The sequence below is a fragment of the Agelaius phoeniceus genome, chromosome Z (assembly GCF_051311805.1).
Source record: "Agelaius phoeniceus isolate bAgePho1 chromosome Z, bAgePho1.hap1, whole genome shotgun sequence".
Taxonomy (NCBI): domain Eukaryota; kingdom Metazoa; phylum Chordata; class Aves; order Passeriformes; family Icteridae; genus Agelaius; species Agelaius phoeniceus.
In genome coordinates, this window is record NC_135303.1 from 73,529,341 (window position 1) to 73,545,369 (window position 16,029).

Below are 16,029 nucleotides of genomic sequence, written 5' to 3' on the forward strand. Positions count from 1 at the left end.
AAGGAGAGGGAGAGAGCAAGTGAGAAGAAAGCGAGAGAGAGCAGAAGATAGTCACCACCCATGGATCCAGAAGTGTCCTTTTGGTCCTTTTTAACCCAGGGTTCTTGGTGGTAGGGTTCTGAGGTCATTCAAAGCTTTTCACTATTTATACATTTTTGTAAGCAAAGGAACTAATAGTCATTGGTTACATAGTTCTCTTATTCTAAAGCTTAAAGGATTCCCTCACTTCTAATGCTAATTAGTCCCATGCTCAGTCTTCCTCTGGGTTGAGAGTTGGTGGCTGCAACCTCTGCCTGCCAGAATTAACTTTTACCCAGCCTGAGCTCCTGAGCTGGCTTCAGCACAGTAGGTGAGTTGGCTTTCCTTGGGGCCCATAGATTCAGCCATTATCACTGATACATTCTTCTTCTCCAGCTTTGTTAACTTCCCTCTAGGCCTGAGATAACACTCAGACAACATCTTATCTTGTCTCATGTATTCTTCATAGTATCTTAATTCACAGCCCAGGTATCTTATTCACAGCCACAGAGGCATTGGTTGCAGATGCCAGTTGTCCCATAACCTGCTGATCAGGATCTTTGTTTGACCAGTGCAAGCATACGAGCAGCAGATTCTTTACACACTTTGTCACAGTGTGAATTTTTCTCTGATTACCCAGGATGTGATAGCTAGATCTTGCAGGCTTGGAGTTAGGTCATTCTGTCACTCCATTCTGTGCTTATTTCATGGAAAAGTCTTTTTTTTGGAACTGTGTTTGTGATGGAAAACTCTGATCTTTAAGTCCTTATACTAGTCCTGTCTGCCTTAGAACTTTCTGGTAAATAAAAGGCATCTCTAAGGATAGCTTTGGATTGCTCTTGGTCCATATGCAGAGCAATCCAAAGCATCTTTCCTCACAGCCTCTGCCTGGGTATGGGGCTGAACATCAGCAGATGGTCTTGATGTCCTATCTTTCTTTTCTGTTCATCTGTGACCTAGAATTCCCCAAGGAGAGTGTGCATCTCATAATGTTGTCAGGATAGCAAAGAACAAAAGATCCTGAAAACACATCCAAAAAGCAACACTACACACCTTGAAGACAGTTACTTGTCAGATGATAGCTACAATAGATAATCTTACTCCCAGACTTTCATGTTATCAGCAATGATTTTCTCTAAAAATGACAAAACACACTGGTTCTTCCTTCTTTTCCATCTCAGTATCACTAAGTGAGGCAGTTGACATGTGATAAAAACACGAGGTGTATATGCAGAATACTGGGAAAAGCTTCACTTGGATCTGAGCTTCTGTAGGCAGGCACAAGCCATGAAAGACTCTGTTGTGCTTCACAGCAGCTGCTCCCTGAGCAGCTATTTTTTGGGATTTTTTTTTAGAATTGTCTCATGAGAGAAGCAAGATGACTGAACCTTTGGCAGGTAGGGGAGCTACAAACATACCCACTGGTTGACAAAAAACTCACACACTTCTGAGTAGGCATGAAGGTCCTTTTCCTGTAAAAGTGATACCCAAGTCTTGTCCTGGATTTCTGCTGTCTTCAACAGCTAAATGGTCTTGACTAACAGCACCAGTACTGAGAATTCTTCATTATCAGAATATGTTAAGAACCAGACATGCCCCCGGATGATTTCTGACAAAAGATGCCTGGAAAGTAATGAAACAAATAAAAGGCTGCTAATATAAAAAAAAGTTAATCCCAGTAGTGAAAAAATCAGCAAACCTTTGATGCTCCCCAAGCAGAAACAAAAGGGATACCACAGAAGACAATGAATGAAAGAAAATAGCTCCACCAAGCAAAATCTAGTGAAATGACTGCAAAATATTAAAAACAACTCAAATTTTATTGTAAACATTTTATTACTATGGTAATTAATAAATACAAGCTTGCTGATCAGGATCAATTTAACCAGAAAATAGCCTACAAAGGACCTGCTCTTGCTCAAAGAGATATTGACAGCATTTTACAGCAGACTTCAAGAAAAACCAAATTTAAGCCTTTAAACTGTTTCTGCTTTTTTACAAAAGTATGTAGCTCAAAAAACCCCAATATATGACAAAAAATGTGCATCTCCACTCTATGCTTCTTAGGTGTTTTCCTCTTATGGAGGATTGATCCATATCAATCCATATTGATCCAAAGAGTTGGATTGATCCATATCAATCCATATTGATCCAAAGAGTTGGAGTAGTCTTCATAATGTACATTTTTGATAATTTAAGCATAATCTTTCTGTGGAATTAATAACAATCCATATAAAATAAAACAATATTGCTCAAGAAACAGTTTAGGCCTTGAAGAAAGGTAGAGTTAAACAATTAGAAATGTCCTGCAAAATTGTGAGTCCTACTAACTTTAGAAAAATGTCTCTCTCAGTCATCAATTCTTGTTGAAAATGTACAAAAGAAGCCAATATTAGATTGTATTTTTACTCTTCTTTGTGACCCTTTTTCAAATAAAGCCATGGTAACATGCTATTAAAAATGATGTAACTTTTTCTTATATAACTAGTTAGCTTCTATATTACATTTCTTATGTATTAATATATTTTTGAATATTTACTGAAGGATATTGCTTTACCAGACATCCTGGTTAAAAAAATTTAAATAATATTATTACTGGAATTTTAGACTATATCACTTAAAGTAATTTTTCATGACTTTTTTATTTTAGGTTTTTTGAGATCAAAATGTAGAAGCAATTTTGTCTTAACAGGGAGTTTGTCTCTCCCTTTTCTGACATATGAACTGTAATTTCAGAAGTTTAGAGAGGCAAACAAAAATTGCTGTTAGAATGGCAGTCCTGGCATATATGAGAGAACTGTTTAAATTTGTGGATAATATTTTAGCATACACACCCACACATCTGCATGTAGCCAAACAGGAGCCTATGACTTATACCCCCTAGTTTCTAAAATACTTCCACCAAATGTTTTATTACAGGCTTAAAGCTTTTAAAACATTATGCCTAATGTCACTAATAATAGAGCTAGTCACTTTTAGGAAGAGACAAAGTAACTGGATGTGGATTATTCTTATTACAAAAATGTATTTTTGGGAAAGCCACAAGTATGTGGTGATAGTGAATTTCAGTTCTTACATCTCTTTAAATTTGCACATATTAAAAAAGACAACAGATTATTTAGTCTGATCAGTGTAGTTATTGTAATTTTTAATTCTACTCATATGTTTTTGAAAAGATTGTTTTATGCAGCCTGTTAGAAAATGAAATATTTGTAGTTGATTTACTGCTGATTTTCAGATTAAGTGAAAGTTTCTTTTCCTGATCTCTTCATAGCCTGTAAGAGGCTGACCATGCTGGAGCTGCTCCAGTAAAGGAATATAAGATCATTCTTAATAAAACTCTGATTTCATTCCATCACATTTGGCAGATGGCACCTTCCACAACATATTTCTCCTTGTTCTCTGCTAGAACAGGGGAGTACACCACCTACTGAAAAACCACAGGTCTCCCACACAAATTCTGATACTAGAAGGACAATATACCTACACTCACATGCTTTTCTAGATGAAAGTACAGTGTACTTTGAAGAGTCATGCCACTAGAAATAAAAACTTCCTTGTACCTCCCTGAAAAGTGAAGCCCTAAACTACTGTGTGCCATTCTTCAGAACCTGATTCTCACATCCATTTCTAGCATCTTGTACTATAATTTAATAGATGCTCTTCCACTTGAAAATACTGTGTAAATAGCAAATCTGGAATTATTGTTGAACTGGCTGCAGTTTGGTACTGTAACTCATCAATTTGTATTTAGAGTAACTATAAAGTGCTTTAGAATAGTTTCACAAGAAAGGTGCAAATAAATACTGTGCCCTCTTATGTCATGTCCCATGAGACATAAAGTCCTGGAGAACCCACATTTAAAAGTATCCTCAATTTTTACAGCAATTTAATAATGATACTGATTTCTTATACTGGAGAATGCTTTTGTCTCCAGTATTTATTTGGGTCAGTGTTTCACAGCATCATAGCCAACAGGCCTGCTGCTTGCCCTCCATTAGTCTTGCAGGGTCCAAACACACTCATCTGAATGGGTAAAAAAGGTATGGTGCTACACTGGGAATCTGCACAAAAATGGTCCTGTTATTGTGCAGAACTTGTGGTTGTTAGTTGATTCCTTTTGAATAATATTTTCTGAAAAGATGAACTGGCAGCACACTGCAGTGTAATTTTTCTTTTTGGTTAATAGGCTCAAAATATCACAGTGGAATGCTGACAGGTCTATAAGTTGTCAAAATTTTCCAGGATTTGGATCATGGCACTGAAATAGCTCTGATGAATGTCTATGCAATGTATGTACAGCAGTTCTCCTGCTCCCAAAAGATCTGAGTAAAAATGGTAAGCATGTTTATTGCTTTTATGTATGAGGAATTGAAGCACCAATGAGTGAGTGAAGTGTGTCAACACAGAGTCAAACCCCTAAATGACTCTATAGATTACATTCTTTTGTAGTACACAGACCTCCCTAAAAACTGGGAGTACTTCTACAGAGCAATCATTTTATAAATTAGGGGTAAATTCTTTTCCCATCAAAATTTCCCAAAGGCAAAACTCCCACTGAATGAAGTATGATGTGGATTTCACATTACATTTGTAACCAAACTCAAGCACTTTGTCACATATAGGAGAAGTAACGAACAGCTTCACAGCATGCTTGATGCAGTCTATTCCAATTCTGAATGATAAAAATGCAATATCAAACATTTTAACCTTTTTTCAATATTTTTCTATTCACAATTTTTCTGTTCACATGACTCTCATTTTCCTTAACTGTTATTTCTACAGCCTAAAGAGGGAAAAAGAAATAACAAAGGAAACAGAAAACAACAAATCCTATTATCCAGTTGATTGAATAAATGTAGATGATCACCAAGTCCATATCAAACCGCCATCCACGGCTATCATCCTCGAAGTCCATGAAGTCCATCCTGTGAGCAGCATGTGGGAAATGCCTCCTGGTCACAGTATTTGAGCGCCTTCGAAAACCTGCTGAAAAACAGACAAGGAGTTAAAAATCTTTTTAAAAGGAACCAGATTGACTAGCAAAAAAAGTTAACACTCCTTCCTCCAGTTATCAAAAAGACAAACAGAAGCAGGAAATCTCACACCTCACTGCTAAGTTTCATCACTTTGTTGGACAAGAAGCTATCTTTGGAATTGATTTTGAAGGATTTAAAAAGTAACACTGTGTTCCTTAAAAAGTAGCTCTGTGTTCCATGTCTAGAAACTAATATGTTTGTTTGTTTGGATATGGAATTCTCTACCATAATAAAGTAATAATATCTGCTTAAGTTTCTAGATTTATCAACACCTCTCTTTTGGTGCCTTCTTTCACAGAGTTTGACTCAGTGATCTAGAAGTGAAAGGCTCCATATACTGTAAGCAATCTCTTCAGTAATTGGTTAAAATGGGTTCCCTAAGATGGGTTCTACTCATCTGAATTCTTCAGTAATCAAAAATATCCAGATCTGTACATACATAGTTCAACAGCTGATACACATTTGAATTCCTTTTTACTAGAGTCTGAGATTATTTTTCAAAGATAAATTAAAATAAATAAATATTCTAAATGAATTGTGCTTGCTTAAATATAATGTTCATTATGTTTAATATAATGCATACCAGGTGAAAATTCAACTTTTAAATCACTGTTTGTACGCTGATAACACCTTAAAAATAGATAGGCAGATGCAAACAAGTCAAGTGGAAGTAAAAATCCTGTGTCTCCAAGATGGCCTGAGTGTGGGGTCCTCGTCATTGTCCGCCAGACTTCTCCATGTAGCAAGTGAGGTACTGTGGAAGCAGACCTCTGCCCTGTGTCAAGACATGAGTTTGGAGAAGAGTCTGTGCAGCTGTGTCAAACAGTAGGCTGTGGCACAAAAAAGAGCCTGGGAGCTGTGGTGCAAAGGCAGAAAATCTGTCCAATTCTGATAAAGGACAGTTGTACTCTGGATTTTTCCTCTGTTTTCATGTAATGAGAAATTTTTATGATGCAGTCTGTATTCTTTAATAATTTCTGACAGAAAAATACCTTTTGTATTTCCAGCTAGAGTGTAAACCACATTTCTTAACCATCTGCTGATAAAAGCTGAGAGCTATAGAGCTCCTCAAAAACTGAACAGCAACATAGAGTAGGGGTTTGAATTATGAAACAGAAGACCTGAGGGAGCACCAAACACCTTTTAATGTATTTTTCTACTTCTTAAAAAAAATCCTATCATACATGATTTCAATCCCTAATATAGTCCCCAAATAATTAATGCATGGGCATGTATTTGTGCAAAAGTATATTTTATTTAACTTTCTTGCATATGCCTGTGTTGCTATACTCTGAACAAGAACTTCTACTGAAATCACATGAATATGCATGCACAGTGCTGGCAGAATCTGGCAGACTGTTAGTGGGAACCTGTTACTAGATAACAAAAACAATGTTGTGTGCAAATCACACTTTTATATGCACCAAAGTGTGCAAACCAAAAAGGTTTTCAGTAAGCATTCAGTAAGCATCTGTTGCACTTTGCAACCTTCTGATGAAGTACTAGCAAAGCACAAAATAAAACTACAAAAAAATTAAAATATCCTCCCAATTTTATAAATTGACCTACTTTTTTTAAACTCAAAAATAAAAGGTACCAGATAGAAAATTTTACACTAAAAATGTTCCTAAATGAATAATATGCAAGTTACAATAACCATTTACATTAAAAGTGCTCATGTAAAATTAAATTATGTATGAACAAGTGTTCTAAGGTTATCAGATATACCAAAGTACATAATTTTGGCACAGCCTCTTCTTTCTGCATGGATGAGAAGAGCTATTGAAAGACTGTGAGAAAAAATGCAAGTACAGACTGAGACCTTCCCATATGTGCCCTTGCAGCACCTGGCAGCTTGGTGAGCTAGATCTTTGGAAGTTTTTTCCAGAACAATGTGTTAAAACAGCATTGCATGTGTCTCTGCATGCTTGTGAACCAGATCTCACACTGACTCCATTTACTGCACTTTATGTCCCTTGGTGGAGCAGTTTTGGAGTAAATAAATTGTTTTCCTTTCAGGTAAAACTAGAAACAGAAGATGAGCTCTAAGAGCTCAGAAGTGTTCCAGTAATATGCTTCAACCACTAATGGGCATTTAGCCCTTGGGACTGCAAGTTGCCTCACATGCAAATGTGGACATCTGACCTCACAGCATCAATTTTTGTGCTCTATTATAGCTGATATAATTGCTAATGCAAGAATGCCTCTGAGAGACGGGGAATAATCTTTCCTACAACATCTTTATGCCATTCATAATTTTACAGATCTCTAGTATCTGTTTTCTTTAATATGCTTTCCAAACAAAGGAACTTGTGAATTTCCTTTGTATGGAAAAAGCTTCAAAACTTCAGACTATCCTTTCCACATTATTCCACCCTCCTTTATTTTTCTCTGAGATGTAATCTAAAATTATGTGCAAAATTTGAGTTGTGGGATCACCACAAATCCAGACAATGACAAAACATTTTGTTATTATTCCTGCTTACCTTTTTACTGTGGCTGTGCATGAAATGTTTTCAAAAAATTAATCCCAGTACTATCCAAATGTCTTTTTTTAAATGGCAATAGCTGATTTACAGCACACTACAGTGAATATTATGCATTATGGAGATGACTAATGCCTCTGTGTACACCTGACTGTCCTCATAGTGAAAGTGTTTTACTTGCAATCTGAACTTTTCATATGCCTTAATGCTCATCCTCTTGCCACACACCACTGTGAACAGGTGGTCTGTCCTCTTGGTGGTCTCCTTACAGGTAGGATAAGGCTGACTGGAGATCCTCCCGAAAGCGTACCCTTTCCTTTCTGAAGAAGCCAGTTCTTTCAGCCTCTCCTTCCAGGTCAGGTTCTCCAGGCCTCTGAGCATCCCAGCTAAACCTGGGTCGCTCTGCTAAACCTGCTCCAGTCTACTGCTGTCTTCCCTGTACAAGGAAGGAAGGCAAAACTGCAGGATTTTAGATGTGGTGTCTTGAGCAGTAGGGGATACAAGCTTCATCTACAGGTTTTCATACATCATACTGGATGTATGAAAATCATCGTACAGCCAGGATGCTGCTGGCTTTCTTCACTGCCAGGGCATAATTCCAGCTCAACCACAGCTTGCTCTCCACCAGGATGCCCAGGCTCTTTCCAGAGATCTGTCCTTAGGCTTTCAGTGCACAACCTGTCTCATTGCCAAGGGCTCTTCCTTCCCAGGTGCCGGTCTCAGCATTTGTCTTTTTGAATTTCAGAGTCCTTCCCAAATATTTTTACAGCTTGTCAATGTATCTCTGAATGGTAGCCCTGTGCTGAGTCTATCAATCTGTCCTTAACTTTGCTGTTCTCTGCAGGCCTGATGAAAATGTGTTCTGATGCTATCTCTAGGTCACAGATCAAAACTTGACAACTATTAGTTGTCAAGTTCATATTTACTATCATTAGTGAAGTGAATAATTTAATATCACTATAAATTTTACCAGCAGTATATGTATCACTTTACACAGACCACTGTGTCATTCTGACAAGGTCTCAGTTTGACTTGCTACGTGCTCTTTTACACTGTACTTCCCATCTCCTACTTGGGTCTGTTTTTCTTTTTTAGGCGCCTGGCAAAAGGGTCTTTGTCTGATGCAGCACCTGCATTTCTCCAACTTCTTGTCCTTTCTGAATAGCAGCCCCACCACTAAGTCTACCAATTTGTTGTCACCTGCAGACTTGATGACAGCATGGAGGAAAAGAACAAAATTTCCAAGTATTCTATAATTTTTCAAGTATACAGGCGTTTTTATGTTGCTTTCATGCTTTGACAAACAAGGTATCATCCCAAACTTCTTGCATAAATGCCAGCTTTCTCCCATACGCACATCAAGAGGCATTATATTCTGATTATGCTAACATAATAGCTAAATTGCGAGATTTGCTAGTTAAGATGAGCTGTGAGATTTGTATTTCCAAGAAAGAAAAATCATATACTGCTGGAAAGGTTTATGAGAGAGCAGCACTTATTCTGTGTGAATGACTGCAAGCATGTCCCATTAACTTCTCATTTCATGCCCCAAACTTTTAGTCTCAAGCTCTCCACTGAGACTCAAGTTCCCAAAATATCCAGTTCCTTCCCCAAACTAAGGCCATTTAATGAAACCACCATCCTTCTCAGATCCATAGGTCTACTTCTTCTGCATGAAAAGCTTGAACCTCACCACCCTCTTGCCTCAGTATTTCAGCTCCACAGACCTGTTGTCTCAGAAGTCTTTTTATCTAGAGAGAGACATATCAAATTACAAACTTTTCTTTCTCCAGGATGCATACCAGAACCTTCAGCTTTCCTATGTTAAAACTTCTACTGTCATCTTCCAAGGCCTTTTCCACAGCAAAATCATCTTTCTAAACCTCCCTCACTATCCTGCTCTTACCTTCCTCGCACTTTCTCTCTGCTTTCCTTGTATATTTCACTCCTCTTGCCCTTCTGATATTATCTGTGGTCTCTTGCTGGCTGCCAGCACCTTATACCCATGACTAAATTTACATGATAGCTTAAACATCTCCCCTTTTCTTTTCCATCCCCAAAATCCAAGTCCTACTTTCTGACAGCTGTTGGGCTCTAGAAAACCTGGATGTAAAATGTACTTAAGGTGTAAAAATGTACTTTCCTTTCCTGAAACCATTTTTACTTCCACTATGTTGTCTGTCTTACCAGTTATAGACTTTTTCTGGGCTTTTGGTTTAAGTGTTAAATTCTATTGCAGTCTCAGAGAGGTAAATTGTGTTTAAGCAGTAATTTGTGCATGCTTAAAATGTGATTTATTGAACTCACTGTGCATATGATTCTGACGGCCTCTGCACATTAATAAATCAGTTGCACACAGCAATTTAATGAGAAACACGCAGAAACTGCTTTTTAAAGGTGTCAAAGACCCCTATCTGAAAGAGTCTACATAAGCAATCAGTTACTGTGAAAATCTGAAAATGTCCTGAAGCCTTTCATATGGGACACAAGACTTGATTCCATAAGGGACACTCCTTTCCATAAGGCAGAGCTGGGAACCACTGCTACAGCTACATGTCTGCTTTGTGACTTTCGTAAGGCATTTAACATGAAAAGAAGAACAACATGCTACAGACAAAACTATGTAGAAATCCCAAAACGTGGAAGTGTCACTGATGTACATATCATTTGTCAAAACAAAAGGCTTGCAAAAACGTCAGTCCTACAGAATCAAGCACCAGCCAAACAATGCTTCTTGCTGTCTGGTATTAGCAAAACTATTGGGATTTATATCTAAGAATAATCTCCCCTCTCTTAAAACTTTATAAATCCTTTGTGGATCTGAGAAGAGAATATAACAAAATGAACCAGAAATATACAAAATTAAAAGGATAAAAAACCCCAACCAAAACAATTAATAGAGGTTCCAACGGCAATAACAGTTCTTAAAAATAAAATATTTATTTCATACAGCTCTAACTTCCCATATAATTTTCAAAATTATAAGTTCAATTTTTTTGGTAGCTAATCTCAGAGTTTTTCTTCAGAGGTGTGTAAACAAAATAAATGTAGAATTTAAGGTTATTAATTACAAATCAACACATAAAAGCCATACCTTAATTTGGCATTTCTTTGGATCATTTATGGTCAATCCCTTAAATTAACATCTCTCAGGCCTTTAGGACAGAGTGACAACTTATAATTTGGACTTTTTCCTCTGTGAAATACTGTAAATTGCATTCCATCGCAATTACAATTATTTTCACTTGACAAATTTGATGGTTTTACTCTAGAGTGGAAATAAATATAAGATCTTCTTCCATTCAAATACAGCTTGTCAGATTTCAGTGAGAATTATTTAAAAGTGAAGTTTTTCGCACATTCCTACTATTAGTTTGAATTCTAAGAATAAAATATAGCACCACTTTACCAGTTAGCAATGATGTTCAGAATACTAAGCAAATAAAGAAATAAAAAGTCTGAAGACAGTTACCTCTTGCTATTTTATAGATAAATAATTCAGCTTTTACAAATTAAAATATGAACCCATATTAAGTTAGCTTGTATATTGTGAAAAATAAGCAGATTGTGAGAAAATGAGTGAGTTTGAAAATTAATGCCAAAAGCCATAAAGTCACATTAAATGCATGCATACACATTTTACATAGGCTATTCTGCATAACTAAATATCTCACTCTTTATTAAATAAGAAATATATTTACCAATTTTATGCAAATTATTCAATAGCTACTGTATCTAGTCCCTCTCAGAAATTCAAAGAAAAAATAGAACTCATAATTTCTGTCTTGGGCTGTTTATTTTCCTGAAAATAACAGAATCAAGAAACGAGAGGACTGTGGGAGGGCATGATGACCTTAGAAAACATGCTCAGCCTGTGATTATTATCACAGAAAACATAATCATCTGTGATTATTCTATAATTATCAATACTCACAAATAGAAGCCACTTGGCTAGTTCAATTGCTAGGATACGTACTAAAATGGGAGTAATTAATTCACATATCTCAGTGTAAAAGTCACTTGACTTTGGGAGACTTGAAGGAATTTTGGAAGATAGTCAGCAAGCAGATCCCTTTTTTTTTTAAGTAACTAGGTGGATTACCTTTTTGCTTTTTCTTTCTTCCCCCAAATCATAACACAAAAATACCAAACAGTCAGAATATTATGTAACAGCCAAGGACTGATATCAAGGAATGAAGCTGCATGGTCTCATGCATGTCATAGAGATCTAAATGCATAGGTTGCATACATTCTAGACCATAAAATGTCTTACTTTGATTTTAAAGGTAAGACTTGTACATGTATATTGATGACATACAAATTACAGTTATGGTAATTTTCATACATTTGCCTTCAGGAGGGGGAGTTGTAATGACTTTTGCTCACATTTGCTTGTAAATAAATTGTATCTTAACAGTGAATTTAACTTGTGGACAATTTCTCTCTTTACCGTGACCATGCAGACAACAAAAACCAGGGAATTTCAAACAGCAACTTGAGGTTGCTTCTGCTTCTGCGGTATGTGCATCAATAATCTATATGAAAAATAATTTTAAAAAGTATTCTGAATATTCTAAATCAATGAGATTTCATCTTATTTTTAATCTACTTTCTGCTTCTCTTCCGTTCTATCTAATCTCTTACTCATCATCAACATCATTCATCTCTCTCCTGCTGTTCCTACATTTTACCACTGAACGTTTCTGTACATCGTGTTGTATTTGTCATCTTCCCAGATGATCAAATACTGTATTTCAGCTGCCAGCAACTCTTGCTAAGTTATCATCACAAAAGCCTTCCCCTGTTTGTGTCATATTGCTGTAATGGCATTGGCTACTTCTAGCTTCATTCTTCCCTCACTAAGTACTTACATCCCTTTAGGCTCTATTTGTACAGACTGCTACCTCACAATATATAGAGAGGCAAACACTATCGATATTGATAGGTAGACTTATTATATAATAAGAGATGACTGAATAAGTATAGAATAGCGTTTAAAAAATATGTCATATTGTTTCTTGTCTTTGATGTGAATGCTACTTGGCATGATGCTTAACTCTCTCTAGATTCTTATTTTGTAACCTGCATGATTGCTGTATTTTTTCAAAACATAATATTTAATACTAATGATGATTTAAGAAAAAACTTTGCAGAGTTTTGTAACTACTGTTAAAACCCTTTCAGTGCTTAAGGCTTCAATGTTTTAAGCCAGTGTCAGTGATAACAGTAGATAATAGTAATGCAAATACTTTCTTTAAAATAAATTAATGAATTGTCCCTACTTCTCCTAAGACAGGGGCAGTGTGATGGCAGAGATCAGAAGGAATACCCGTAATAGGCATGCCTCACCACACCCCTCTGTAAGACATGTCTCTGCGCATTTACACAAAACATTCAGTTCATTTGCAAATCTGGCAACACGAGTCCCGTAATTTCTCTAGAGAAACTGGTGAATTACCTTTCTTGGACCCATGCATCTGTCTTTAAAAAAGGCATGTTCAGCTTTAGCTATTGTCAATGCTCAAAATTTTTATTTCCCATCTGAGAAAATAAAAGAAATGTTCCTCCAGATAATGAAAAAATCCAAAGTACAAGATTGTATCTTTAGAAAGCTGGCACAGTTTTTCTGAACTGAAACTTTTCTGAGGCTGACAGTACTTAACCAGTTTTTAGGAAGTTAGCCAAGACTTCACAGAATGAGCTGTCTAAAAAGCCTTCATAGTTGTTCAACATAAAATTAAAAATAAATTTTCACAAAGCAGATTTATTAAAAAGTTACCTGGAAAGAAGTATTTTGAAATAAAAAGAAAATGCTTATGAACTGTTAAAAATTACTTCCTTTAATCCTTGTTTAGTTGTGTAATGGTTTTTACCTCTGATTTTTTCTGATGCAATTTCAAACATTCAACTTTATCTACTCAGGAAGTATATGCACCAAAGCTCCTGAATTTGCTCTGTTGTTTGCAAATCTCTGGCTTCTTTAAGAAGGTATGGCTATTCTGGCTCTGGACTAATTAAAATATTATCACCTTTTCATATTTATTATTCTCACTCATCACCTTGAGTGCTTTCATGGTTCTTCTTTTGTCCTTCATCAAATCAAAGTGTCAGCTTTTGTTTTCACTTTAAAGGGTCTCCATGACTCTGTATTGCCTAAAAAATGTTGCCTATCTTTTTACAATTATGTTGTGCAAGCACCACATTCTTCCAAAAATATTGTCAAGTTTCTGTCCAATAAATGCTCCAGGATCAAAGTGAATTTTTGCTTATGTACAGCTTTGGAATGGGTACAGAGTTATCTGTCACTGGTACAGGTGTATGAAGTAGTAATCACAGCATATTGGGCAGGAAAAACACTGTATGTGGTTGTCCTTCTTTCTTCCCTATCCACTCATTGACAGAGATGAAGCCAACTAATACATCTACCATCTATTATCAACCAAAATTTATTATTTTTATAGCAAACAGAGTTTCTGTGAGGTATCAAATAAACAAACTGAACACCAGGCAAACTTAACTTTTAATTTAAGATGTATTTACACTAGCAGAGTTGAAACTCTTTAGTGGTTACATGAGTACAAACTGGTCTCTAGGCCATGCATTTCAGCGCTGGGGAAGAATGCACAACATAAAATTTATTAAACATAATAGTTAACAGCTATAGCTGCTATAGTTAACAGTAATAGTAGAGCTAACAGCTAATTAAGAATATAATATAATCATTTTTCCCTATTCTCTATTCTTCTTGGCGTAGCTGCCAAGGATTATTCTCCACTTCCACTAAAACACATAAAAAATACTTGTTATTTCCTGTCATTGGTGAAGAAAAAAGGCATCTTTGCTTTCACTTGTTCACAGAGACCAATCTGAACCTGAACTAATCACAGCAGAACTTTACACAAAACATAAATATTAAAATCAAGAGATATTTTATGCTCTAAACAAATTCTGTAATGAAAGACTACCACTTAAAAAAATTAATTATTCAAAGTTTACCCAATGTGGTTAAACTAAGATTATGTATTGTTTTCAGTTGTCTCTAGAGAGCAAATAGTAAATATTTATGTGATCTTATTTAATAAATAAATAAAATGAAACCCTTTTATGATGGCTTAAATAAAATCATAATGAAAGACACTATTTTATCAAACTGCAGAACATCTTATAAAACAGCATACTGAGTAGTCTAAAGGTCTTCCTACCCTATCGTTCTTTCCCTGACAAGTCAGACTATGAGGAATTGGTCAGGATTGAAAAAAAGTAAGAACAAGGCAAGCATATTGCAACATTTTTCCCTCTCAGTCCCAGGGACTGCATTTCCATGATCTCTGCAGACAAATGTGGTACCTTTGAGTTTAACAGGAACAAGAATCTGTCTTTATTTGAATCCATGCTTTGGGGTAATGATAATTTTATTTAATGTCTCTTAGTTCTTTTGCAGAGTTCTAGTTCTTTTATTATGAGACAGTGAATAACAGCAGCAGACATACACTTCTGTCATGCCTTTCGTGATCTTAATTACCGCAATCATCCCCCCTCTTTTAGTAATCTATTTCTTTGTGTGAAGTATTCTAGTCCATTTACATAATACTCATCAGGAAACAATTTAAAACTGACTTTCTCTTTTATCTTTTCTGTACCCTTCCTGCTAACTACCTTGTTTTGTGATGAAAAGAAAACAATGTAAACATTGCTGAAGAACACTAGGTTCCAAGACAATCTCCTGCCACTGATTGCACTTGGTTTTAATTTTTATTATCCCAAATATTTCATACTGTAAGCAAATCTTACATCTTCATGTCTTGTAAAAAATACGCTGGATAATACAAGCTGTAATTTAGACCCATACAGGACCCATATGATATCTCTTCAGTGAGAAAAATTAATCATATATTTGTATTCTTTGTTTGGTATCTTTTAACTGGCTATTAATGCTTCAAAGGACTTTCCCTCTAATCCTGAACACAGCTATATTTTATCAAGCATCTTTAGAAAAAGACCTTAAGAGTTTTTAGGAATTGTAAGCTGCAGAGTCAAACCCCTGATACCTGTAACTCCCCGACAAGTTAAGTTGGGTGTCTCTGGTAGAGCTGTGGGCCATGGCTCCAAAGTAGGTCCAAGACGTTCTTAGTTTGTCTCACTGACCAGCATGAACACTTGGCTGCCTAAGCAGAACTAAAGATGCCAATCTAACATCCTTTCAGGGACATGTCAAGTGGGGAAAGGTTACACTATACCTTTTTGCCATGGCCATTCTAGCACAACCCTTGGTGTTGCATAATTACAGCTACCAATATTCCTGCCACACCAGTCTTACAGTACCACGGTTAAATGGAAATAAGCAATCCTGATGACACATACATACTAGATAGAATTTGATTCCCTCCAGTGCATTGATGAACCAATAGAGACAAAACAGCAACCATAATTTCTGAGTAGTAAATTACTCTCCTGCACAGGCTAGTGCTGGAGGCAGTCTTTAGGAC

General features: G+C 36.1%; 1 protein-coding gene across 3 annotated transcripts in view; it reads right to left on the bottom strand.

The window, feature by feature from the left end:
• Window positions 1–1,815: 1,815 nt before the first annotated feature.
• The window catches only part of RNF180 (ring finger protein 180), a 71,325-nt gene continuing 57,111 nt past the window's right edge, over window positions 1,816–16,029 (bottom strand). For 2 of the 3 annotated variants that reach the window (XM_077171505.1, XM_077171503.1), the window contains exon 7: window positions 1,816–5,007. In XM_077171505.1, coding sequence (XP_077027620.1) covers window positions 4,805–5,007 — 203 coding nt within the window. In that variant the 3' untranslated portion in view covers window positions 1,816–4,804. The remainder of the gene's footprint in view (window positions 5,008–16,029) is intronic. The other variant, XM_077171504.1, reaches the window with a different exon arrangement.